The 26,323-nt window shown below is 30.5% G+C and overlaps 2 protein-coding genes across 2 annotated transcripts in view; both read left to right on the forward strand.

The window, feature by feature from the left end:
• Positions 1 to 888: 888 nt before the first annotated feature.
• On the forward strand, positions 889 to 1,906 carry LOC107365125 (uncharacterized). Its single transcript, XM_015932590.3, has 4 exons — positions 889 to 1,075; positions 1,152 to 1,283; positions 1,460 to 1,621; positions 1,693 to 1,906. The coding sequence occupies exons 1-4, from the start codon at positions 982 to 984 to the stop codon at positions 1,701 to 1,703; spliced, it is 399 nt and encodes a 132-aa protein (XP_015788076.2). The 5' UTR covers positions 889 to 981; the 3' UTR covers positions 1,704 to 1,906.
• Positions 1,907 to 2,814: 908 nt separating this feature from the next.
• Positions 2,815 to 26,323, forward strand: part of LOC107365253 (synaptogenesis protein syg-2) — a 142,466-nt gene continuing 118,957 nt past the window's right edge. The window contains exon 1 of the mRNA XM_015932727.3: positions 2,815 to 2,940. Within this exon, the coding sequence (XP_015788213.2) occupies positions 2,826 to 2,940 (115 nt within the window). The 5' untranslated portion in view covers positions 2,815 to 2,825. The remainder of the gene's footprint in view (positions 2,941 to 26,323) is intronic.

The following is a 26,323-nucleotide window of genomic DNA, read 5'->3' on the forward strand; positions in this document are numbered from 1 at the left end:
ATTGTGACAATCGTGACAATTGTGACAATAATGACAATTCGTGTCTTTTTAGTAACAGCCCTCAAATAGAGTCAATTTATTTCTTTATTGGTCGAACTTTACCCAAAGAGTAACAAGAGACTGGACGACGAGGTAAAGGGCGTAAAATGAGATAAGGGCTAATTTAACATCTCGCTGAGTGATGGCAATGAAATAAAAAAGGCTGAGAAAGAGAGAAATTAAAAAGAAAATTAATCTCTTTAATTTAAAGTTAATTTTTTATAATTTCCCCCATTCCTCTTTCTTTTTCTAGTTTCATTCATTGACCTCTATTTATTTTTTTAGCGAGATTTTAAGTTATCCTTAGTTTATCCCTTATCTCATTTTTCACCCTTTACCTCGTCCTGTTATCTCTCGCTCCTTTTTGACTTTACTCCAGTCAAGGTGATGGATTTGCATGTTTTTCATTTTTAACATAAATCATGCAGACTTATTAACTCAAGACCTTCAGTAACTTTGAGAGTAATGTCACCTTTTTTTAATCTAAATTTGATAACAATTTCAGTTCATGAGAAATTATAAAACAATTCTGTACAATTAGGTATTCCACATCATACTTTACTTCTTTGACATTGATCTTTTTACGAAATATCATGAGAAAGAAAGACACCTAGGCATCGATTTAATAGACATTTATAAAACAATGCTTTCTGATCACTACTTGATTGACTTGTTTAAGATACTTTTTAAACACATTTACATTGTTTCAATTTAATTTGATTGGCAATGTACGTCAATTTAGATTGACCCAAAAGAAAATATGTTTTACTTCGATCTTTCTCTTTCTCTTTCTTTAATTTTTATAATAAGTATATAAACAGATTGATTTTCAATAAAGTTATGCCTTTGATTCCATAAAGATAACCAACTTTACTTTAATTATATAATACAAATATTTATAACTTTGTAGTGAAATCAAATACTTTGAAGTTCTAATCCAAAATGGTCTACAAACTATTTCTTTTAAGTTTTGTGTTCTTATCCATGCTCATAAATGATAATAATTGTGTTCAAGCTCAACGTCCCTTCGAAAGATGTAAATTTTACTGATGACTTACAGCCGAAAACTCAACTAATTGTCAATTTTTCTCAATCTCTTAATCAAAATACAGTTTGCCGGACTACAGGCTGTGACAACCGAACCCTTCAACAAGTAACTGACCAATGTAGGAGAGCATACGGTAGTAGTATAATCCGACCTGAATCGTGTGGTGGAGGACTTACTCGCTATCGATGCTGTGAAAGTATGAACTTTTAATATTCTATTTCAATATTAATATAAATTAATATTGCTTTTGTGTTCTTTGCCGGGCTCATAAATGATAATCATTGTGTTCAAGCTCAACGTCATAAGTAAATTTAAATGAAAACTTATAGCCGACAAACTAATTTTGTTTTCAATCTCGTAATCAAATTACAGGTTGTCTGGATATACCCTGTTCAAGTGAACCTTCGCGAAGCGTAATACTAGATTTATGTGCTCGGGAATTTGGTGAACTTAATCCCGGTATCCAGTTTGGCGAAATCTCCGTCTCGGGCAATTCTTGCGGTATAGGAGTTTGGACCTATCAATGCTGTCTAAGTATGAACTCTTGAGATTCTGTGCCATTATTAATTCAAATTAGTAAGTTGATAATTCCTTTCTATTTTCAGGAAACCTTTAAAGCCTTTTCAACAAATGGCTTCAGCAATTGGAAGAATTGGTTGGTTTGCTTTAACCGATGAACTTGGATGGATTAAAAGATAAACGATTTATGGTCAATGGGACTAAACAAATAATTATATGTTTGATGTAATAACCAGAATAAGATGCGACTTAAAACACTTTTCGCGATTATTTCATCAATAAAAATTTAATAGCATTATATCAAGCTAGTTTATCAAATTATTTTACTAAGTTCTATTTGATCTGGGTGCAAACCATTCACATTTGGATTGATGTGCTAGCTGGTAAATTTCCCTTCTGAACAATATGCAAGTCGAACAACAAGTTTATCTATTTAGCTGTTCCTTAGGAGTGATCTGGATATGCTATAGATTAGAAGTCACCAATTTAATGAGAACACTGAAAATCAAATTTAATCTCGTTAAAACTATTGGTTAAATAAAGAAATCGAAAGAGGATTACTGTAAGATTGAATAATCTTACTCGAAGCAAAGATCTCAGACCAGACGGACCAGATGAACACTAGACTATGACATCTCTCTCTCCAGAGATCTCTTGATGAATGAACCTGCAATAGCTTCAAAAAACGCAAATTTCCCTGAAACCTGATAAAGTTTGCGCATTTCTTCTCTCTTATGAACTTTCTATGCGCAAACTTAATAAAACTTGAATCAAACACACTTTTTGTATCAATAATAACAGGACAACATCAACAACGATCAAAACAGCAACAAAATCTGTCTTATTATTGAAGTGAATTGCTTTTAGCGCGTTAATATTTTAATTTTATGCTTTGAAGTGAAATAAAAAAGTTGAAACTACATGAATTTGTTGTAAATGAAGAGTGAATTGCAAATCCCAATCAAACTATGGATTAGAAAACGTGAACCAAAATGATTAAAACTGTTTAAAATAGATTCAAGGAAGAAACAAAGTTGAGTTTACATTTGTGATAATGAAATGGTCAATTGTAATTTGGATATATTTTGTTATTAAATCAGCTGTAGCTGGTGAACAGCAACCATCGACTGTAACAAATGAAGGAAAAGTGGGAAAAAGTGAAAATAAAGTGATTTCAATAAATGATAAGTCAATTGTAAAAAAAGAAAACCTCAATTCCATGAGATTAAACAATGTTTCCATGTTAATCAATGGATCTCGCTCATTAATTTCAACTTTACCAACAAGAAATTCACTAAATGTTACAATCAAGGATCGATCAACCAATAAATCAAGTAAGTCTTGAGACCTTTTCGCCTCTCAATTCATTCAATATTTACCTTTTTCAGCATTTTTGGATTCAAATGTAAACTGATTAACAATTGTATTGAACTTGTTTGATCACAACTTGGAAACAAATGAACCCTTGAAGCCTTTTTTCATTACGTATTGATTCATTTTGATCTTTGATTGTCTTTCATCTTGTGATACAAACTTGTTTATTTGTTTTATCCTTGATTGTTTGACGACGAGACAATTAACCAATTTCATTATTAAATTCTTGTTGATCAACATTAATTAGTAATACATTGTTTCTCTGCCTTTTCACCTTCCATTATCACATCCATTGATTTCGACTGATTTTCACCAACAATTCTAATAACATGATTATGATTAATGAGAATTATTTATGAGAAGAAGAAAAAAAACAAAAGATGGAAAAGATGAGTCAATTAATCATTGATATGTTATGATATAATATTAATAGATAAATATTCATGGTGATGATGACTATAATTTGCTATAAATTATCATTGTTGTCATGTTGATGAGAGAAGAGAAAAGAAGAAAATTCAATCTCAATTTTGAATGAAAAATAATCAACTTTTTCATCAACCTCTTTGTTTCCCTGTCAATTTCATATTCAATCCAAGGTGAAAACTTATGGAAATTAAATGAATTTATCAAATTTCGAGCTTTCAATTTCATTCTCGATTTGCAAAAATAAACATTTTAAACTTTAATATTCTTTTTATGGAAACTCATTTCATTTTCAGTTAATTTTGCAAAATTATCTGTAACATTGCAAAGTATTATTTTTAAAAAGGAAATTTTTTTTCATCATTTGAGGTATTAATGAGTTTGGAAATATTCACAACAAATGAAGTTAATCGTTAATTGTAATCAAATGTTTCTTTTTCAAGTTGAATGTGTCAAATTTCCTGGTTATTCGTGACAGAGATGAGCCTAGTCAAGTGTACAATGAGAGGTGGTTCAGTTGAAGATACAGCAGATTGCTATGAACTGCTAGGTTCTTGAACACAATCTGTAATCTTGAGTTCCAGGCGATGCCTACTTTGGATCTCTTATTGAGTATTTGGTCTCGGTGGGAAAAGAATGCACTAGCTGTGGAATAAGTAGCTCTTCAGAGTTGACATACATCGAACCAATTACTCTCAGAATCAGAAGGGAGTGGAATCACTTATCAAGAGACTTTTATAAAATGAGAAGAGAACGGAATGGGTAAACAAAAAGGTCACAATTCGTCATCGGACGATTGTGTACTTGCTCTCACCTGTAACTCAGATTGGTGTCAACAATGAATCACATTAAATGTCAGTCTTGTTGAGGTTGCTGAATGCTACTCAGTAGAGTGCTTCGAGGTCTCTAGGCTGTAGAAGCAGAAAGACTTGTAGTTGGTTGGAAAGTCACTAGACTTATATTCAATTGAAATTGAATCTTTTACTCGCAAGGAATGAGATGAGAGATAACTTTGCACTTTTGTTCCTTCTTTCAAAATGCTCTTTCAGAATGAAAATAGAACTGGAATAGTTGAAAAGACAAAGAATTTCCCTAATTGCGAACTAATCTTCCAATATCGGCTCTTTTCCTCTTTTCCTCTGAATTCACAGAATGTCTTCGATTTCGCGATTCAAAATTTGATCGTCGATCCATTGGCAACCTCAAAATTTAAACAAAAGACTGAAAATAAACATTTTCACTCCAAAAGATAAACAGTTTCACAGCCAAATTTGATTGAAGAATGAAAATGATCTTAATTTACAGCTAACAAACAAGCTAATCATGGAAGGATAAAAGTAGACAGAGAACTGAAAGAAAAATGCTAATCAGAAGAACGAGTAGAAAGTGAATTTTGATTATTTCTTGTTATTCTTGTGCATGTTGAAGGTATAATGAAACGGAAATGAAGACTCATTGTTGTTGTAAAACTCAATGATTATCATGTAAACTCAGGAAATCAGATAAACATGTGTTGTGAGATTTTAAACTTTAACGAACCTGAAATTTTGTTCTCAAATGAATGTAAAAATGAAGTAAAATGATGAAAAGTGATTTAAATAATTGATGAAAAACGCAAGGCGATACTTGACTAACAAGAATCGATAGTCTGTCACAATTTCACCGTAAACATTGAGTAAACATTGAATGGTTTGTATCGTTGATTACCATTGATTAACATAATCGCAACGAATTTTGGTAAATCATGGAAAATATTGAAATGAAAATTGCATGTTGAACATTTTCCTTTTCAATTTAATCCTTTCATTCAAACAATTGAAATCTCTTCACAACAATCAAAAGCAAACGCGAAACTAAAAGAAAAAGTAAAACATAATCAGCCAATTACTTTGCAAATATGGATAAATGTAAATTGAAATAACTAAATACATTTATTATTAATATATTTCGTTTTGTCTTTCGCTTCGCATTTAACCATGAAACACAAATTGTAATCACAAAATCAATATCAAGTGGAAACGAGCAAAAAAAAGTAAATCAGAATGTTGATTCACTTTAATAGACTATTGTTTTGTGAATCAATTTTTTGAAACTAGTTGGCTTCATTATTGAATATTATTAATTTGCAGAAGAGTGAGAGAAACATGGAAAGATTGTTCAATTAGAAGATTATTCTGAGCAAGAAAAATGCTAATCAATGTGAATGTTACTGAATGGGAAAAGTACTTAAAGTCACAAAGTCAATAACTTTTAATTTTCCTCTTTGAATAATTGTTGCTCTTTTCCTCATTCAATTCCCTGTTTATTTCACTTTTGTTTTCAATTTATTTCTTTCACATTTTGACTTTAAATCTTAACACAAACCTTATTTTAATTGAATTCAACTGAATGTAAATGTATAAATTTTTTTGTCTTTGCCTTTTAGCTTCCCTTGTTTTATGTCAAGAGCTTTTTTTGTCGACTTTTTGGCTTTCTGGTTTCTCTCTTTGGCTTTTCAACCTTTCAGTGACAGTATTTACAGGGAAAAGTTTCAGGCAAAATAAGATGAATATATGAGATGAAAGAAACAAAAAACAAATAAAAAATGCTCAACAGTGTTATAATCTAATTAAAGTTTTGCTCTGTAATTAATTTTTGTTCATTAGAGTGAAGAAAGTTGCTTGGGAAGAAGAGTAAACTTGAAGATGGAGAGGATGAGCAAGAAAATGTCGAGACAAACCGATTCTCGTTGGTATAAATCATTTAAACATCATTAGTAAAACAGAATAATAAACAGCTTTTCCAATCAAAGTGCATTATTTACAGTTGTTTTACAAGAAAATAGTTTCGCTACTAATTTTCAATTGATTGGTATCAAGTGATTCAGTCTCGAAATTGAGCGACTTTTGCATTTGCAAAAGAGTTTCAAGATGACATTAAACTGTAAACAGAAATGAACATTTCTTGAGTTTTCTCCTTTCAAAATGCAATGTAAATAGCCTAAATGGTTTGTTAGCCAGGTAAGTTAATATTGCAGATTCTCGTGGAAGAATATTTAGATTATTACTTATTCAGTCAAAGCTACGTGTAGTTTGTATTGCTTTAGATGCTTTTGCTGAAGCAAAAAGGTTGATCGAAAATTGCAGCAAGGATTTGACCACTGTTAATGTATACTACCGAATATCAGCTCAGCATATTTCAATATGCAAAAGCCTTTTACTCAACGTGCCTTCGTTGGCTAGATTTCAATTGCAATCATTCTATTTAGCGTAATTAGGACAACAAAAGTTGTATAAAACCAGGCTAAACTTTTGCAATTGAACCAATTTAGTGTCTTTGAAGCTTTTGTAGTTTGCAATGACATCTGATGGAATATGTTGAACTTGACAGAGAAAAGCTCAAGCAAAAGGACTTTTTGATGCATCTCAAGTCGAATGATCTGTTATGTTTTGCAGAAGATTCGACGAAATAATAGATTCTATTACATAATATTCGTTTAGATTGTATTATTATATATTACGATAAATTGAAATGAACATCAATGTATTCTTCAGTATTTTTGAATCCTTTTTATTTCGATGTAGGAAAATCTCTCTTAAAATGAAATACTCTTCTGTGTTTAGAGCATTTGACAATAGATTTTGCAGAAACACAAACCCATTGCAAGTTTGCTAAAAATGAATGACTTATAAATTTCGTCTCAATCTCTCGTATACTTTGGCCGAAATGGACGTTTACTGCGATTGAATGAATTTCCAGCGCTACTGGCAAAAAAACCAAGCACTGGACGAGTTGTTAAAGCGTCAATAAAGTGCATACGAGACAACTGGAATTACAAACAGTAACTTTGCATTTCGAGTGAGTTTCGGAAGAGAATGTTTCCATACTTTATCGGATTGTGTGTAACAAGAAGCTTTTAAGCATAATAACAACATCTATGTAAGTATTTCAACGAATGCAATCGATCGACGTAATTGAAAAGAAGCTTTCCTGTACATTTGCCAGTTGCTCCACGAGTTTCATCTTTCAAAGTTAATGAATAATAAACACAATGTGATACAACTTAAAATAATATTTACTGTTTTCTGAATGAAAGCAAAAGTATTTAATTGAATCGTCTGTAACATTGAAAAATAATTTTCTTACCTTCACCATTTAGTCGGCAATTTGATGTTTCAATGATTTTTACCTGTTTCTTCAATCGTTCAATTGTTCAACTGAAAGGTCTGTCAAGTTGAACAAGTTAAACAGAATGCTATTCAGTTTTACCTTTCAATCCTCATGTTTCTAAGAATTAAATTTATTACCTTTTCTGTTGGTTTAACCTGTTTCCCTGTCTTTAAATGTCAATCATGATCAAATAGAGAAAAACACAAAAAAGAAGCAGAATTACTTATTCTTTTGATTTATTCTTGTTCACAAGAATTGAATTGTATCAACAGACAGTTTAATGCTCATCAAATGTTTCACTTATAATGAAACCAAACAGAAAAGGAAAGTTTATCAAAACTTTAAATTATACATTTGATCGAAGCGAATAACTGGAGCAAATATGACCATTTAAATGGTTCCATTGGAAGACGAAGGCAACATTTGAAGTTGAATGTCGTCTTGAAAAGCTATTGACTTGGTGACCATTGAGAGATGTTAACCAATATAAAAGTTGACAGAACTCATTAACTATTAAATTAACAGATATACACTTGTCATTGGCTTGTTCATGGCTGCTGTTGAATAAAAAAGACTGAATGAAACAAGTTATTCTAACTATTATAATCATTAAGATAAGTTATTAACTGTCATAATTAATCGTCCCAAGAAGCCAGTTATTAAGCTTCTTCTTTAACCTTTAAAAGCTTCTTTATCAACAGGAAGTTTAGGTTATTATTTATCATGAAAAGTTCTGAGTCTCTTTTTTATATCCTTTTCCAGTTTTTTAAATAATATATTTGACTTGTTCAGAATGAAATTGAGGAAAAAGGTTGAGTAAATATCATCTCGAGTTTACATCAACAACTGATTATTATCAATATTTGTTTCTTTTGTCGAGTACAAAGTTACTGTAAAAGAGGCAGCAAAAGAAGAACAAGTTTGTAAACAATTTTCAAGTTACAATTTCATTTCAACTCTGAAAACAAATGTTTTTCCCTGAAATATGTTAAGTGATGAAAGGCGAATGAAAAAAGAGAAGATTTTGATGAAAAGAGCATTTTATGTAAATGTGTTGATGAAGATGGCGAAAAGGCAAAGTTTCAAGTTGATTGATGTTGTTGGACTGGGAATGATGAGAAAAGATGAGACACAATTTTTGGGTTAAAAAAAGGTTTGAAAGGAAAAGATTAGCGTTTTGTTTCGTTTAACTGTTTTTGGTTGAAAAGTTTCAAAGCAAGATTGTGATTAAGCTTGAGATGATTTCAGTCTGGAGACTCTTTTGAATACATCATGCTGACATCCTTTCCCGAGGTGAATGTCTAAGTATTGTCAGCTCTACAGGTAAACTTTGCATCCATTACAGGGAAGCGACAAAAAGATGGAAACAAAAAGTTGAAAAGAAAAGGTAATAACATGGTTAACCAATTATTTGCCGTACTTTTCGAACGTAAACTGAGCAAACTTTTCTTCTTTAGATTATTCAGTTTTAAGTTCAACTTAAGGTCAATAACAATGAAATTTAATACTTGTTAATCGAGTCTCTAGTTAAACTCAATAAGCGATTTTGAAATTTTACTCTTTACTCTGTTATTATCTTTGCTATTTTTAAACTAAATATTGATTTTCGTGTTTTTTTAGTTTGGTTTCAGTTTCTGTTTTTGGATGAATAATTAATCTGTTTATGGAAGATGAAGATGGAAAATTAAATATTGAATGAAATCAGGGAAAATGCAATTCTTTTAGATGAACATTATATTGATGATGTTCCGATATGATGGTTGGTCTCTTAAGGATTTTCAGGTTACCTTTGATAAATTATTTAAGTTTTCAAAGTTTTCTGTTATCTAATTGTTTGGTTGAGAGAAGGAAAAAACACAACGATCGAGAAGTTGAAAGAAATGAGGAAAACAATAATCGAAGCAAATATTGTAATCAAATTGATTGATTGATTATGAGGGAAATGTTCAAATCTAAAATTCTGATCAAGATGAATAATCTGAATAAGCAATGAAACCAATCAATTTACTTGAATGGAATAAAAGTTGCTCCTTAAATTGATTTATTTAATTTACATTCCAGGGTTGTTTACCAATTATTGATTGCTTTACTAGCAGACTAGCAATTTATCAACTTATCAATTTGTTCAAAGTGGACATTTGGCTCAACCGATTTACATTCACAATTTAAGATGCAGATGCAGATTATGACCACAGAATGTCTGAATTTGAATTTTTATTGAAACTAAAAAGTGTTTCAATACTTGATGATGGAGCATTTATCCATTGAAAGTGAATAAGAAGGAAAACTCGAGGGATTTACAGGGAAATAGGATTTTCGGTTTACATGCATTTTGTACAATGAATGAATCGTTCAAGTTTAGATCAAAGGTTAAAAACATCTGAAAAAGAAATTCAGATTTTCTGAAACATTCTGATCTGATTATTCGACGGCCAATCTCGTGATTCATCTCTCTGAGGTTTTCAATTTCTATGAATGGAAGATTATCTTTGATAATCTTTTTATTGCCACAAATTGAGTTTTGCAAGGATGAAGTTCAGAATTGTAAAAAAAGTTGTTGGATTGTAAGAGATTTGTTGAATGTTATCAGAGTTTTTGGAATGAGATCGATAGAAATAATTGTTCAATTGATTAGTTCGATGAAATAATTTCGATTTGCTTTCATAAAAATTTGAAGTAGATTGAATGAAAAATGGAAAAACTTGAATTCTCTAAAAATATAACAAAAAGGTTTTCTTTCAATGATTTTGTTACGAATAAAAGAAGGTCAGAAGCTAATCGATTGAGCTTTTGATTTAGCAAACGAATATCTTGAAATTTCGAAATTCCATGTGCAAAGTTTCCTAGCTGAGTTAACATAACCAAAGTAGGATCCAATTTTGGGAAACATTCAGTTTAAACATTTGATGGTTCATTGAAAAGTAAATGAAAACATGCCAAGTTTAATGATCGTTGGTTTGAAAAGAAAAGCTTTGATTCTGAATTAGCTGAATTCCTATCGATCACCTTTGAATACCAGCCAATACCTGTTGATGTGATTGTGACTTGGAGTATCTTTAGAACAGCAAAATATAGATTGGTTTGACTTTCAAATCAATATTTGCTTTGATTTGACTTGATCTAATTTTGACTTGAAAACAAAAAAAATTGAAAAAGAAAATTGAATTCCCTTTCTGTTGATAATATTGACTTGTTATTACGATTAAATTATTTTGTTTTTTCGTCTTTTCCTTGCTCTCGACAAAAGAAACTTGTTAACCAAACAATCAATAATCTTATTAACTTGAATCTTTATATCATTACTTAATAACGTTATTGGATTAAAGACAATTTAGCTTAACATCTTAAAGGTAAAAAGATGAAGAATCTTTATCCTATTATTTACATCACTTTATCTTTATTGTTCAATTTAATCAACACTCTGAACCTTTAATTCCTTTTATGCCTCTAATAGTGCTCATCGTTTATTATTAATTAACACAACTTGAGCTTTAATTATGATAAATATCTTGCAATATTTGGATTAGCAAAAAAGGCAATTAAGAAACGAAAATTCGTTTCTTAAAATATTAGGTGACAAAAGTTGTCTTGACTGTTGAGTTAAAACGCGAACACCGGCTATATCCATTTGATGTCAGGGAGTTTTAACTCCATGGATGGTGTCATAACTCGCAAACTTTTGGTGCTAAAATGCTAGACTTGAGCCATCAGCTTGCGGCAATCGAAACCATGATTTTAAGCTCTTAAGATCATTCAAGATCGTTCAAGATCATTCGAATTTTCGATCGCTAAATGAGTTTATCGATTGTTTCCAGCATTCTTTTGCCGCAAAAAACTGAAGGCATGAAAATGTGAAAGCAATTTGATTAATCAATTGACATGAAATAGTTACTTATGATACTTGAAATTGATAAACCTTGCAATGTTAGATGTAGAGCATGGAAAAGGCAGAGTGAAGGAAAAATGTCATTCTATTATATTCTGCTGTTGGAATGAAATGTTGACCAAAGAAGGGAGAGAATCGATGATAAATGATGACAAGATCATCTCTTGAATATCAATGAAAAACGAGGAAAAACGAGATGAAGAAAGAGATGAAAGAGAAAAGAGGAAAAAGTAAACAAATTTTTGTTCTGATAGTTACATTGATAGCTGAACATTTACATTGTTGCCTGAAAATGTAATGAAAAATAGTAGATTCCTTGGTCATCATGAACCTTGTTCAACATGGAAAAATATGTGTATTGAGAAAAGTGTAAATTGATTGAAATGGTCCATCATTAAATGACGAAAATTGCATTATTGAGTGAATATTATTCACACATATCTTTACTCGATTTTTGGTTTACATTCAATTATCAACAATTGAGTTTCACTATAAATGCTGTGAACCCATGAACATGAATCAATGTGAAGATTTGTCGATTAAATGAACAGTTCTAATGATAACTTGTTAAAAGGTTTTCATCGTTAAAAGCAGACAATGATAATTACAAGTTTCAAGAATAATATTAGTTGATAATGATGATGATGATTGGAATGATTATGATTGCAGTTATGGTTTTAGCGGTTCTTTTAACGATAATTGTGAAGATCAATTTCGTGCTCATTTAAACATGTATCATGATGAAGAGAATGATGAAAAGTGAATAAAAAAAAGAGTTCAACTGTTTATCGTAACTTGGAAACAATGGAAGGAATCCAAGTCAATCTATTCAATTAACTTTCCAAGAATATCTTTATTCATTATCAATGTTCTTGTTTCAATTTCATTCATGACAAAGTTTCAACTCGAAGGCAAACTTGAATGATCAACTTCAAAGCTGCTAATCAACTTTATCAACTGAATTCCCTGATGAAGGCATCAACTGACCTTCCTCATTCCCAGTGGATTCACGATGAAAGGTTCAAAGTCAAAAGTGAAACAACTTTATCACTTTATCTTGATCATCTCTTGAAGAGTTTTCATCAACTTATCATCAAGTAAATGTGTTGAGAGAGAAAATATGAAACATTAAGAAGATGGTTCAGTGTTTGTCAGATTAAATTTACTGTCATGTTGTGAGTTGCTTTTTTTATTGGTTCAGTAAAAGAGGGAAAATGTAAAGACAAAACGATTTCATCTTCATCTTGAATACAAAGTAATTATCAAGATTCTGGTGAAGAACGAGAAAAAATTGTCTTTGAATAAGATTCATTTCTTCATTGATTGGTAACAGTAAGAAGATAAGCTTGAGCATAACAATTACAATGGAATAAGAATTGTTATTGATTAATTCTTTTGGGATTTTCTTTGGAAAATGTTGAAACTTTAATAAGTCGATGAAAATTGAAGTTGCATGACAATAACTGCAACTGAATATAACTATTGTTCAACTTTCATCACTTTATTCATCCCTGTAAATAGCATTGAAAGTGAAGTGAAAATTAATCAATTTGGATATCTTTTTCATTAATCAATTTTTCGTTTTGTAAAAGAAAAATTGGATTTTCTGTTTCATTTGTTTGCTTGACCAAATTGTAAATGATTCAATTGAACAACACATGGAGAATAAAAAATCAAAAGTTTATTCAGCTTTTATCGAAAGTTCAAAAGTGAATGTAACCATCAAAGATACTTTTATTTGGTTTAAATAAAGTTGAAAATAATCCAAAATAAACTGTTAAATTATTTACTCAATATTTTGAAGTTTCATCCATAATCTTTTGATATCAAAATAATTGCAGCTTCAAAAGATTAATTCAGTCTCAACATGAGGAGTATTTCGATTTCAGTCAAAACATGTTGCGATGAATTCAAGTTCAACAGTTAAAAGAGTAGTGACCCTAATTTTGAGCTAATCATGAGTTCTCACTACATTGTTTAATCCTTTACTTGGGGGTTTCTACGCTCAGCTCGAAGCTATTTTTGATTTTTCTTTTAGTCCTCTGACCAGCATTCACCTGCAAATGTATTTTGCTAACTCTTTCTAACTCTTTCTCTCTCTTTCGAAGTTTCTTTTTCCTTTGAGGGCGCTCATATAAAACATGAACTTGCCCTGAGAAAATTGTGCAGAGCATCCTGTACGCCTGAGTGAAGTCATAACTTACGAGCAGTTGATGCTCAAACCTCAACCACAAGCTTTAACTTTGAGTTTATCCAAGGTCACGCTGTTATTTGAATTCTAAATGACATACAAAGGTCATGATGGAGTAACCTTGAGCGTTCGAACTTATGATTCTGCAATTTGCAGAAGTGCATGGTTCGAAACTGAGGTCTGTAGCAGCAACTGGTCGTTCTAAGGACTGCAAACAGGCGCATAGAACAAAAAAGCCAATTACTATGGCATGACCCGTAGAAGACAAAGGCCAACCCCTGCAACTTAAAAAAATTGAAAAAACGATGTTGAGATCTTTTCGTAAAAAAGGTTGAAATTACGACTAATGAAGATAAATTTATAATCATTCGCTTTTTGGAACGAAAAATGGCATGAGTTTGACTCTCCATCGATTTTACTCAATATCCAATAAGAGTTTATTAATTGTCCTTTTGTGATTAAATGAACAATTGGTGACCCGTTAAATGGTTAAGGTTGTTGTTCCTTATCAGCCAAATGATTATTTGTTAATCTTTGGTTACATTTTCTTGATTAATATCATTATTGGTTGATCAACTGTTCCCTTCCATTCGCTTCATATTATTAGCTGATTAGTGGATAAATGTTAGTGAGCTGTCAGTGAATCTCATGATTAAACTCAAGCCAATGGTTCCAATGATTTACTTTTGTTCCTTTTTGTTTTTCCCATTTTCCTACCTTAAATGATTCTCACCAAATAACCTTTTACCTTCCATTTCCTATCACTTAACATTATATCTTTTTCATCATCATTAAGGTTGATTATATTGATAGTAAGCTGAATAAGAAAGCAAAATCTTTTTTTGTTGAAAAAGACACAAGAAACGAAAAAAATATTTCACTCTCCTAACTGTATTAATAATTAAGATGATTTAAGGTACAATTTGATTAGAGCGAAAAAATGGCAACAAAATTCTGTTCTACAAGTTTACCTGAAAAAAATAATCATTGGATTGTTTCATTGGAACATAAGAATTTAATGATTTTGCCTTTTCTTCTTTTGACACTTGGAGGTTTTACTCCCTGTTGTTTAGTTTTTTGTTTTCATTTGATTGTAACTCCACAGGAATCATCATTGAATAATGTTATGAGCAAACTGAAAGATCATCAAGTGTCTTGTGTAACCAAGTAAAGTGGATAACTAAATAAACTGATAATTTCATTTCATCTTATTTTTTCGAATTTTTTTCCTTCTTTTCTCTCTTTTGTACATTTGATATAGAGATGATAATTGATCAAGAATTGAAGATCTTGTAATAGCCACTTTGTCAATATCGTTTTATTTCATTCCAAAGTCTTATTATCAGGTTTACTTTTCTTCCTTTGACTTTTCACTCCAAGTTATTTTAGCTTTTCATTATCATCTCTTTGATAAACTGACTCAATGAAATGTAACATTTTATCTTTGATCATGTTTCTATTCAATCATGTAACTATTGGATTCAAACTTGCCTTTGATTAAAAAGCTTTTTTTGCAAACAAACTTTTCGTTGGTAAAGATAATCATTAAGCCATTGAATGGTGAAAAGAACTGGGAATGAAAAGAGTTGAAAAATTCCCAGGTAATTCAAGTTATTGTTGAAAAAGAAGAAGAAAAATGATTCATGGAGTTGGTTGCAAATCTCGAGTTTATCTAGAGATTAATGGGAATGCTAATGATGATCACTAATTGTTCATTAATTCAAGAAATTTAATGCTTCTTATCGCAAGTTTCAATCTTTAACCAGAATTTCCAGAGACTTGATAAAAGTTGAGACAATAAAATGAAGGAAAGTCGATTTCGTCAGAGCGAGATTAACATAAGACTGTATCAAGTTGACTTGACGAAAAAAATGTTACTTAGTTTCTTTTTCTCATGTAATATGCAAAAAAAAACTTCTCACGATTTTCAGATTCGTTCATTTAATCAGAACTTTTAACTTTCCTTAATTATTGTTTCTTGTTGCTGTCAACTTTTTGTCCAATTTTCGTTGCAAAAAACTTGTTCTCTCGAAACAATTTTAACTTTTTACGATTGCAATTAGATTTGGTGTTAAGAAGGAAAAGGGGAAAAGAGAAAAGAAAAAAATTACTTTTCTTATTCAGATAGATTATTCCATGTATTCTCAGTGTTGATCATACCAAATGCTGTTGTAACCCTGACATTCTGATAAATCTTTGCCAATTTATCACACCATTCCTTGTAATATATTGTAAGTTTATATATATTCAGTAGGCATGAGAAAGAGAAAGAAATGAAGAAAAAAAAGAACATGAGATTCATGAGTTAAGAATGATAAAAAAGGAAGGAAAAAGCATGATGATAATGATGAGGAAAATGAAGAGCATCCAGTTTCGGATAACTTTGATCAACATTTCTTTTGGTTACCTTAAACACAGAAACTCATGTTTTCATGAAAATTGGTTTTTTTCGTGTGAAAGGCAAAGTATTGCAAAAAGGTAAAATAAATATCTCAATATAACCAAGAAAAGGCCAAAAATAGATATTAGTTTGAACTTGGATGGATGAGTGAAATGAATAAACCAAATTGGACTCTTGGGAAAGTTTTCATTTCGAGGATTCACTTTGACCAGAAAGATGAAGGTGAAAAGAAGAACACGAAAAGGTGAATGAAAGAGGAAGAAAAAATGACAATAGAAGTTGACATTTCCGTGGTGAATCAGGTTCAATTTAATTTCATTTTCCAAAAATTCCATTGAAAACACAGTCAACTATTTCCGAAAATCGAAACATATTTTTATCGAAAGATCAAAATGATTGAAACGAATTTCAAAGGTAAAATTTTCTATCGACTTTTTTTAAATCCTTTCCCTTCGTTTTGACCCTTCATATAATCAAAGTTTAGTGCAGAGAAACAACCTTGTCCTGCATCAAATTGAAGCCTCTATTAGAGTCTTTAGTTGCCCATTCATGATCAATGAAAAGTTGATTGAAAGTAAACTTGAAGATCAAATTGAAGTAATTTCGATTAAAATAATTCTCAAAGAATTCTGTTGAACTCATCTTCAGAGCATGCAAACATTATTTCAATTCAAACATTGAAAGTTCCCAACTTACCTCATTTAACTGAGAAAATTGTTTGCTTAAGGTTTTACCTGAAACTTGAAAAGCTTTTCAAATTTTTCCCTTCAAATTAAAATAACCAAACCATAAAAACCAAATTGAACCAAGTATTAGAAATATTTGTTCAGAAAATTTCCCAATCTACAAAGTACTGATTCTAAACTCATCTGAATTCATCAGAACCGATCTGAACTAATCAACTTGATAACTAAAGATATGAATTTCTAAAAAGTAATTATTGAATGGAAATAAAAGTGAATTAATGTTTAATTTTCTAGTTCAACCTACCAGTTGGGTTGAATACAATGAATAACATTTTCACTGTAAATCAAAGTTAACTGTTGTGATCTCATTTTCCTCTTGAAACTTGAACATTAACCAGAAATGTTATTAATGATAACAATAATAGATTTGATTAAATTATATTTCTCTATTCAACCCTTCCTTTTGGTCGAAACAAAATGCTGCTAAACAATGTTTTCTAATAACCTTAAAAGTAAATAAATTTGATTGAGGTTAATACATGATTCCCTTTATTAGGTTATATTTAAAAGGATAAAAAAGATTCCCAATAATAATATTATTATCAACAGAAAGAAGGCAAAAGAAGAAAAAAGTAAATCAGAGAAATAAAATTACATTTAACTTTACTTTTCCAAAGAAATAAAACAAACTTTTTTTTCTGTTTATTTTTTACTGATATTCTTTGCTATTATCATTATTATTACTCAGTTATTCATCAAAAGGTATAAGTAGCTTCATGCTTTTCATTGTGATAAAAGTTAAAGTAAACAGTAAATAATGATAATAATGAGTTAAGATATTTTTCAAGTGAAACTGGAAAAGCTCAATAAAAACTTTGTTGAAACTTGAAATTCAGTCAAACATTATTGTTTGTTATTCTGATAAAGAAAAGTTCAAATAGATGTTTAACTGATCATCATGTTATTCATATATTTCTTTGAGAAAATGGTGAACAAAGAAAAACTGAGTTCATCTTTTTTCGCATCCTTTTCGAGTTGTCAGCTTTTGAATGTTTAAAATTATTTATCTTGCACTATCGATTGAAAGGTTCAATCTTTAACCTGTTTTGTTTTGCTCTTTCATTAAACATCCAAACTCATTGGTTCGTTAACTAATTGAGTTTTATTCCAGTTTTCATGGTGAAATTATAATTTATCTGTTCAATTTGTTTATTCAATTTGTAGATGAGTAGTTAGTTTAATTGATTCAATTAAATGAAACCTGAATCTCAAGCTTAATTTACTTTCATTAGATTAGACTTCAACTTTTATTCTTGGCCAATATTGAATAATTAAGAATAGTTTAGCCGATAATTGGTCGCTTGAGATGGACATTAAACAATTTAAATCAGGTAAAGAAAATTATGCCGATTCAATCATCTCATTATTATTGATATTAAATGAGTGGACCGCAGATTTACTGGACATTAAGAGTCTCAAAACAGTGAAAAGTTTTCATCAACAAAACTCTTTTAGTATTTACTTGGGATAATGCGAATGGAGAAGAGTAGAGAATTAGATTATTTTCTTTCATGTTTCACACAAGATTAATGGAATAACCTTTCAAGATTACCTTGTTTTGCATGAAAACTGTTCAGTTAACATTTTCTTTCCTCTTTTCAACAATGAAAAGGTAATTACTACATTTTGTGTTGAAATAGGCAATCATTTCTGTATCTTAACCATTCAACCTTCTAATCAGTGCTGATAAAACAGTTATGCGTTTCCATGTCCATTAATGACCTTACTGGATCAGTGAATCTTTAGCCTTCTAATCTGATTAGACTACTAGAACCATTGGCTATCAAATGTCCTATTTAGGGATAATGTGACCAAGGAGTCTTGTACATCATTGTACCTTCAAATATCTAAATAAAAATATTTCGATACTTCAATATCAATTGCTAAAAAACTATATTGATGTAACATTTACCGGGCATTTCTTTTTCATTTTACGCCTATTTGCAGCCATAACTATATATTATTTTGAGAAAAAATAGTCATGTCTCTAGGTCATCTGCAAGCTGAACAGTACTCAAAAACAGCACACAAAATAGCTGAAATGCCCTGTATTTCGAATGTCTGCTTTTGAGAATTTGAAGGACGATCGTTTTGAAGTTCTAAGGTTATTTGAGGTAATTCGTTCATTTTACATTCAACGCCCTTCTGCATCTCATTTTTAAAGAGTTGAGATTTTACAAAGGAATATGCTTGTTGTTGCATTTGTCTCTGAGAGACTGGTTTGGGCACAGTCGTCAAATATCAGATTTTTTGTGGAGCTCAGTAGACTAATTAGTAAGTAGAGTTGTTTTTTCATTCGGTTTTATGTCGAATAATCACTACGTCTTTAATTGTACCTTGTTTCTAGCCATGCACGCTCATAAACACACTGCAAAAGGCACCTGATTGAGAAGTAATGATCTTATAGATCGGCAGTAAAACCAAACTTGAAAATACAAAATAGAACTGAACATCCTATCTTAAATTTTGAAGAAAACGTTAAAGCATATGATCAGGGTTTGATCAGTTCACACTCACAATTGGTTTAAATTTTGTTTTGAAAACAACATATTCAGAATTCATTTGACTATTTGAATAAATAAAAGAGAAAATTATTTTTTCCTAAAAAATAAACTTATTACCATATAAATAGTAATACAAATCGATGAGAGGAAAATAACTTTCTTTAATATTGAATAACTTTGAATTTTGAAAATTCTCAAAATCTTGCAGAACTTGGAGGAAAAAAAGTAGACTAAAAATCTTGAGGTAATACATTGAATGGATGTTTAGATAAGCTTCAACTATTTACACAAATTCCTCAGATAATCTGATGGAATATTTGAAACAGAAAATGATTTGAAAGTTTGTTGAAATTGAAGAAGCGAAAAAAAGGAACAGATGAAAAAGGTAAAAAGTAACCGCAAGAAAATATAATATTATAATAAAAAGATATTCAAGAGAAACTTCAACTTGAAAAATAGATTTTCTTCTTTTTCTAATTTTCCAGTCAAACTTTGCAAACTTTTCCAGCAAGTCAATTGCAACTTGACTTTTCCACTTTCTCATCGAATACATTCAACCAGAATTTATAACTATCTGTTAATATTTACACCGAAAAAGTTGAAGAATTGGAAAACTGTGAAGCATCTAAAAAGAAATTGATTTTTTCATCTCTTCATGTCTCTATTATCACTTCATTTTCATTGAATATTAATGGAAAAATAAAGAAATATCAACAAGAAATTATTGTCAAACTATTTACAAGTTTCATTCAATGTTATCATGTAGAGTTGATTAATATTATGATAGAAGCGGTTCATTCCTGGACCCTGTTTGGTTCAACATATGTCATGAATTATGATGAGCAAAGGTAGAAGTTACATCTTTATTTGAATCTTGAGCTTATTTTTCATCCAAACTTCAAGTGTCTGCATTAGATATTTTGTTCAATTATCAATCTGTTTTTACTTTGAAAGTTTTGTTTTTTTCTGATGAGAAAAAGGAAAACTTTGATAACTTTGATTAACTCGGCAAAGTGTAAATATGTTGTGATCCAAGTGTTTGACTGATCAAAGTTACCAAGACAATTCAAATGGTATGTAATGATAATGTTAATAAAGATAATTTTGATTGATGTTCTTGGTTCAGGTTGGAAGATAAAAGTTTAACAAGATTGTTGATGTGGAAAGGAATCGACGGAAAACTGTCAACAAACACCAAATGACATGACACTTGAGTTTTATTCCTTATAATTGCATCAATTTTAATACTTTTTTCACTTGGAATCAAAGGATTTCAGCTTTTATCACAAACTTTTTTTCTCTTCATCTTTTGCTTCTTCACAGCCTTTTCTCTTTGCTTAATGTTCCTTTCAACTTTTTACTTTCTCTTGCCTTTCGCCTCCTCACGCCACAGTCTCAATCAAAATATATCAATCAAATGATGAAAAAAAAGGAGAAACAAAAAAAGCAACTTACATGTAGCAATCATTAGTATTGAGTTCAATTGAGTGCTGGCAAGAAAATGTTGAGACTTTTCTTTCTCAATTTTGTTTTATCAAAAAACTTTTAACTTCTAACTTCGTGTTTCGATTGAATCGTGTAATTATTGGAATATTTTGTGGGCTTTGATTTGATTGAAGTTTAATTTTGAAGCGAAATGTTGTTGCAAAGTTGCGTGTTGCTAGTTTCTTGATGACTTTCATTCCTCATTCTGATTATGATGAAGCAACATGATGAACTGGTTACACTTTTTCCTTTTGCTTCTTCAACTTCTTTTTTATGTTCTTTGATTCACTTTGTTGATAATGATGATGATGATGATGATGATGAAAAATAAAAAGTTTGGAAACATATTTTTTTGGATCAAAGTTGGACTACCGCGTGATATATTTGACAATTTTCATCTCAAATGATACAGAATTTATTCAGATTAATATACCACTGTAAGTGAATGTAACATTGGTAGAAATGAGAAGATGAAATTTCCAAGTCCATTTAGTGAAATGATGTTGAAATTGATGAAAGGGAATGAAAAACTTTTCTTGGAACATTGATTCTTATTGAATGGAAGGAGAATAATGTTGCTTCATAATGACTTTAAACTGGACCAATCAATGATAACTCAGTGAAATGTCTTGATTTTGATAGAAGCAAGTGTTACTTCGAGTATCGTTAAGTGATATCAAATTATACTTTTAAATACAATAATTGATGAAAAGTTTAAGCTTTTAAATGAAATAAACAAACTCGTGATTTGTCTTACAAGGTTGGTCGAGTATTTGATTTCAAGGCTTATGTTTATGAGTAACCTGATGTTAAGGCATTTCTGTTTTAAGAATTTAGAATTATAATAATACACACACATACACGCGGAAATATACACGCACTCTTGCCTAAACAACATTCGTTAACTGAAAAATTGCCTTTTAATTCTCAAAAGGATAAAGACGAATCATAAGCCACCTATAATAATTCATGGTTCATGAGGTATTGAATCGAACGTGAAGTAAATGAGGTTTGACAGCACTGTTTTGCTCAAATGCTGGCTCATTTCGGTTTTCTCAATAGTGCGGATATGTTTGTACAGGTGAATACATTCTATAATTCTATCATTGTTTCATTCCTTGCTTCAATAAGTTCAGAGGGTAAAGCATTTTGGCAGTAAAAACATCCACATGCGGATGATCACATAAGTTACAATATTTTTCAGAGTTGACGGCTCATAGTCTTGTTTGATTGTGAAGCAATGACGAGGTTTGAGTTGATTGAGGGTTGTTGTTTGAACTGTGGCTCATATCATAAAAGAGGCCAAACTTTGTCGGATAGAAAATTTGATTTATCCATTAAAATCACATTGGTTCATATTTGTGTGCGAGCAAAATTATCTATGCTTCTACTATTATATTATCAGCACTTACTATTAGACTAATAGTTTCTGGATTCAGAAATGAATCAAAAACTTATTCAAACATTAAAAGGTGATTTATTAATGCATCTTAAAAGGGCGAAAACTTAATGAACCGAAGTTCCTTATTACTTGAACAAGAAAATACGAGATCTAAAATGTTATGAATGAATGTGAACTGAAAGGGAAGTTCGTGAAGTCGAATTAATGACTGTTCATCATTTATTGATATTAATTAGTCAGTTAATTGTAATTAATCTTGCTTGTTAGTTAATATGCCTGGTTGCGATAAACTTTACCTTGCAACTTTTATTTTACTTTTTGCTGTTTCTTTTCACTGTTCATTTGAATTAATGGATTTCCTTTTTTGTCATTATTATTTTTTGTACAAGAAAATTTGGTTTGACCAGAAAAGGCCAAAATTATTGTTCATTCTCATTCCAATAGAGTTTATTGTCATTTACATTTGATGGTCATTTTTCATGAAAACAGTATCAATTGAATACAGAATCTGTTATCCTTTCATCATCATCTTTCTTCTTCTTCATCATCCATCTCAATAACTTTCACCAGTTTATTCATTATTTGCTTTTACAGGTAAAAGAATGAAAACTATTATTTTCCATGTACTTTTCCCTTCTTTCATCTTTTCCATCTTCCTTTTAATGGATAACACCCAACATCCAATATCATCCGGAACTGAATAATAAAGAGAATATCAAATATAAAATATAAAATCAGGAACAACTTGCAACAGAATGGAACAGAATGAAGGAGCAAAAATTTTCTTTTCATCAGAAATGGATTCAGACTCTGGCGACTAAGTATCAACAGAAATGATTCTCAGTCAACACAAATTTTGACAATTTTTACTTCACTTTAATAGATAACATTCAATCTTCTTCTTCCTTCCTTCCCTTTCTCCCTGATCATCTCCTTCTCATCAGATCATCAGATGATCATCATCATCTTCATCTTTCAATGATAAAAGATTCAATTGAATTGCTATTTAAAAGTGAAGCACAACAAAAGAACTGTAAAGTTTTTAAAGTTATTCTTCTATTGCAAGTTTCATCAGTAAAATCATTGAAAGTTCATATTTTTGTCTATTTTTCCCATTCATTTCCAGAATTTCTTTATACTTAAAAAGATAGAGAAGAGTTGACTCTCTTTCTCACCCAGACTCTCTGCAGATGAATGAGTTACCAAAAATTTCAAAAATCATGAAGAATAAACTGATGAATTCTGGGTAATCACCTCATGAATTTAACTTATCATATTTCAAATGTTAATACATCAAGTTTACCTTCAACTTGACCAACTTGTTCATACTTTTGTACCTCACTTCATCCATTGTCAAGTTATTGTACATAAAATAATCATTTGTTGACTTTGAAAGCTATTTCAATATGAATATCAATGAATAAAACAATATTTGATCTGAAAGCACACAAAATCGACAGCAAATGTTCTCAGTTGATCTTCAATGAGCCATTTATTGTAAATATGAATTCGATCAAAAATCATATTTTAATTTTGATCAACGATCAAAAGATTTTCATTGCAATTCTAATACATTGCAATACAAATGGGTAAAGTAAGATGTAAGGTGAGACAATTAGACATTTAGATTATTTTCTGGGCCATTAATTTGGTAGCTACTTGAAAAATTACTAAAACTTTCATGAGCAGTATTTAAGTTGATTGGAAAAGAGTTTGAATATTGTGCTGAAAGAGATGAGAACTGATACAATTGATTTGAACTCCCAAGAAAAGGCATCTCAGCTATTTTTGAAGTATTCTTCATTGTCTGTTACATTATTGAATGTATTTCTATATGCACCCTAAAGAATAGATAGCCATCTGTAAAACCCTGTTCTGCAATGTTCTTTAGACTACTGCGAAATCATTTCAGGGAATGCTAGCTGACTGAAGCTCTGTTAAATATTCGTTTACGTAAAGTTTAAGAAAATCAAATGAGGAAAGAAAATCAACCTGGGAAATGCATTTTTTAATTTTATTGCTTCAGCAACTTTAGCAAAGGAAGTTTTCGATCAACACTTCCTGACACATTCACTGAAGTGCTAACATCAACGAGCTCATTTCGTCACAACGAAACTCTTGTAATGAAATCCTGACAATTTAATAAAAAATGAGAAGTTAATTCGTTGAAAAACAGCACTGAAACAGCGCAAGAAAGATCTTTGTTAGAACCCTTTTGAGTTTGAATTTTGTTTGGACACGACAAGCCATCAAATAACTAAGGAGTTGATGACTGATACAGATGTGAATAAGAGTCTGATTCCCTTGCGAGCTTCACTGTTGAGGTTTCACCTGCTTTTGGTTTCCACTACATTTGATAACTTTGTATTCATCCAATTTCACATGTGTCCACACAACCAAAAGTCTCAGCTTGCGCTTGAGATACTTCACTCTTTGTAATAAAACTGTTGAATACAACTGATCAGGAATTTCCCAAACAATTTTAACTAAGCGTAAACACTTTTCATAGAGCTACGGATATCAGCTTGAGTCGTTATTCCTTTAAGCATTCTAAACTTTTTGAAAACTCTGATGATCCTTCTCTTGATGATCGAAAACAAATGGGCTACAAATCGCAATTCAATTTTTCTTTATTTACTCTTTATCGCCCAAGATACGGTGAGAAATAACACAGTTTTATTCGCTACACAGTATGTAATCAATTAACCTCGACTTAGCTGAATTGGAAACAAACTGAGGCAGATTTACTTACCTGCATTAATCTCATTCAATCGTTGGTTTATTGTTGACCTGATCAACAAAAAAATCTTTTTTCCAAGAACATCATACTGATGAATGTTTACTGAATGTTGTTCTTATTCAATCATCGAGATTTTCGTCTGACCCTGAAACCGTTTTCTTCTCAACGAAACATTCCATGAGCAGCATTTACGTCACAACAATCAAACACAGAATACAATTTTAGATGATAATAATAATGATTTGGTGAAGAAACAAAAATACATTCAATTATTGAATTGACTTAGGCTCTATTTGCTTTAACCAAACATGATAGTCACAACTCGAAAAATGATTATTATAATGTTAATAGCAATTCAACTCGTGACTCTTATTTACCTTTACTGTTATTCCTCCACTTGAGTGCTGTTAATTGTTCCAATTGATTGTTTGAGTTAAACTAAATTTACAATTAAGGTGCAAGTCACGTTAAACGGAATAACATTAAACTTGTATTTTGTGTATTAAAGCACATTTTATCAGTCAAATTGTTCAATAAACAGAATCATTTGGATGTCAATTAATTCAAGTAATATTACAAAAGGGATTAATATGAATGAACAAAAGCCAAACCAAAAAAGTTCACCACAAAACAAGAAAAGCCTAAAAGCATATCAATCATGGAATGAATAAAGACGTAAAATTTGCTTGAAAACGATATAATAATATCAAAGTAAATTGAATCTATTATTTATCTGTAAACATTTCTCGTCATTACCCACTTTCATCTCTCATCTTTCAACCAATGAAAGTGTAAAAATCGAAGTGAAAAGTTTCTTTTAATCAGAAGTGGAATTTTGAGAAATAAGTGTTTCCATAGTTACGTTCCAAGTGGAAGTAGCCTTTAACAAACCAATTAACTTGATGGGAACAATCTGAAAGAGTATTTGCTGTACCCTGAGGGATTAAGAAAGAAGAGAATGGATATAAAAGATGAGCGAAAAAAAATGTTGAAATTGCTTGTATTAACAGTTTTACAGTTTTGCTGTCAAAATCAAGTTTCCTCTGTTTATATCAACATTTGATGGAAACCAATTTGATGAGATTGAATGGGAAAACCGCAATTGTTGATACCTTAAAGGATTGATTTACAATACAAAAAGATGTCGACTTTCATTTTCAAGTTTAACTGTTGAAGAAATTAATTCAATGTTAACTTTTTTTTCTCTCACTTTTTTCTTCTTCTCTTCATTTTTCTGAATTTACTGGTGTAATTGGTGATTTTCATGGTAAATTATCTACTCTTGATATTCATATTTTTATGGTTAAACTCTTTTGATTCACCATCCAATGCTAATTAATGTTGAACAAGGAATGAAATGCGCTTCTCTCCATGTGATGATGATGAGGAAAGGAAATGTTAAATTGAAGTTAA

Source organism: Tetranychus urticae, chromosome 3, assembly GCF_039701765.1.
Source record: "Tetranychus urticae isolate SD_2017Ah chromosome 3, NJAU_TeUrti_SD_1.0, whole genome shotgun sequence".
Lineage (NCBI taxonomy): Eukaryota > Metazoa > Arthropoda > Arachnida > Trombidiformes > Tetranychidae > Tetranychus > Tetranychus urticae.

Bases quoted from the DNA above. Each gene is read 5' to 3' on its own strand.
- LOC107365125 (XM_015932590.3), top strand. From the start codon at position 982: ATGGTCTACAAACTATTTCTTTTAAGTTTTGTGTTCTTATCCATGCTC. The intron at 1,076-1,151 runs GTAAATTTTACT...ATCAAAATACAG, and splicing joins TCAACGTCCCTTCGAAAGAT to TTTGCCGGACTACAGGCTGT. The intron at 1,284-1,459 runs GTATGAACTTTT...ATCAAATTACAG, and splicing joins TCGCTATCGATGCTGTGAAA to GTTGTCTGGATATACCCTGT.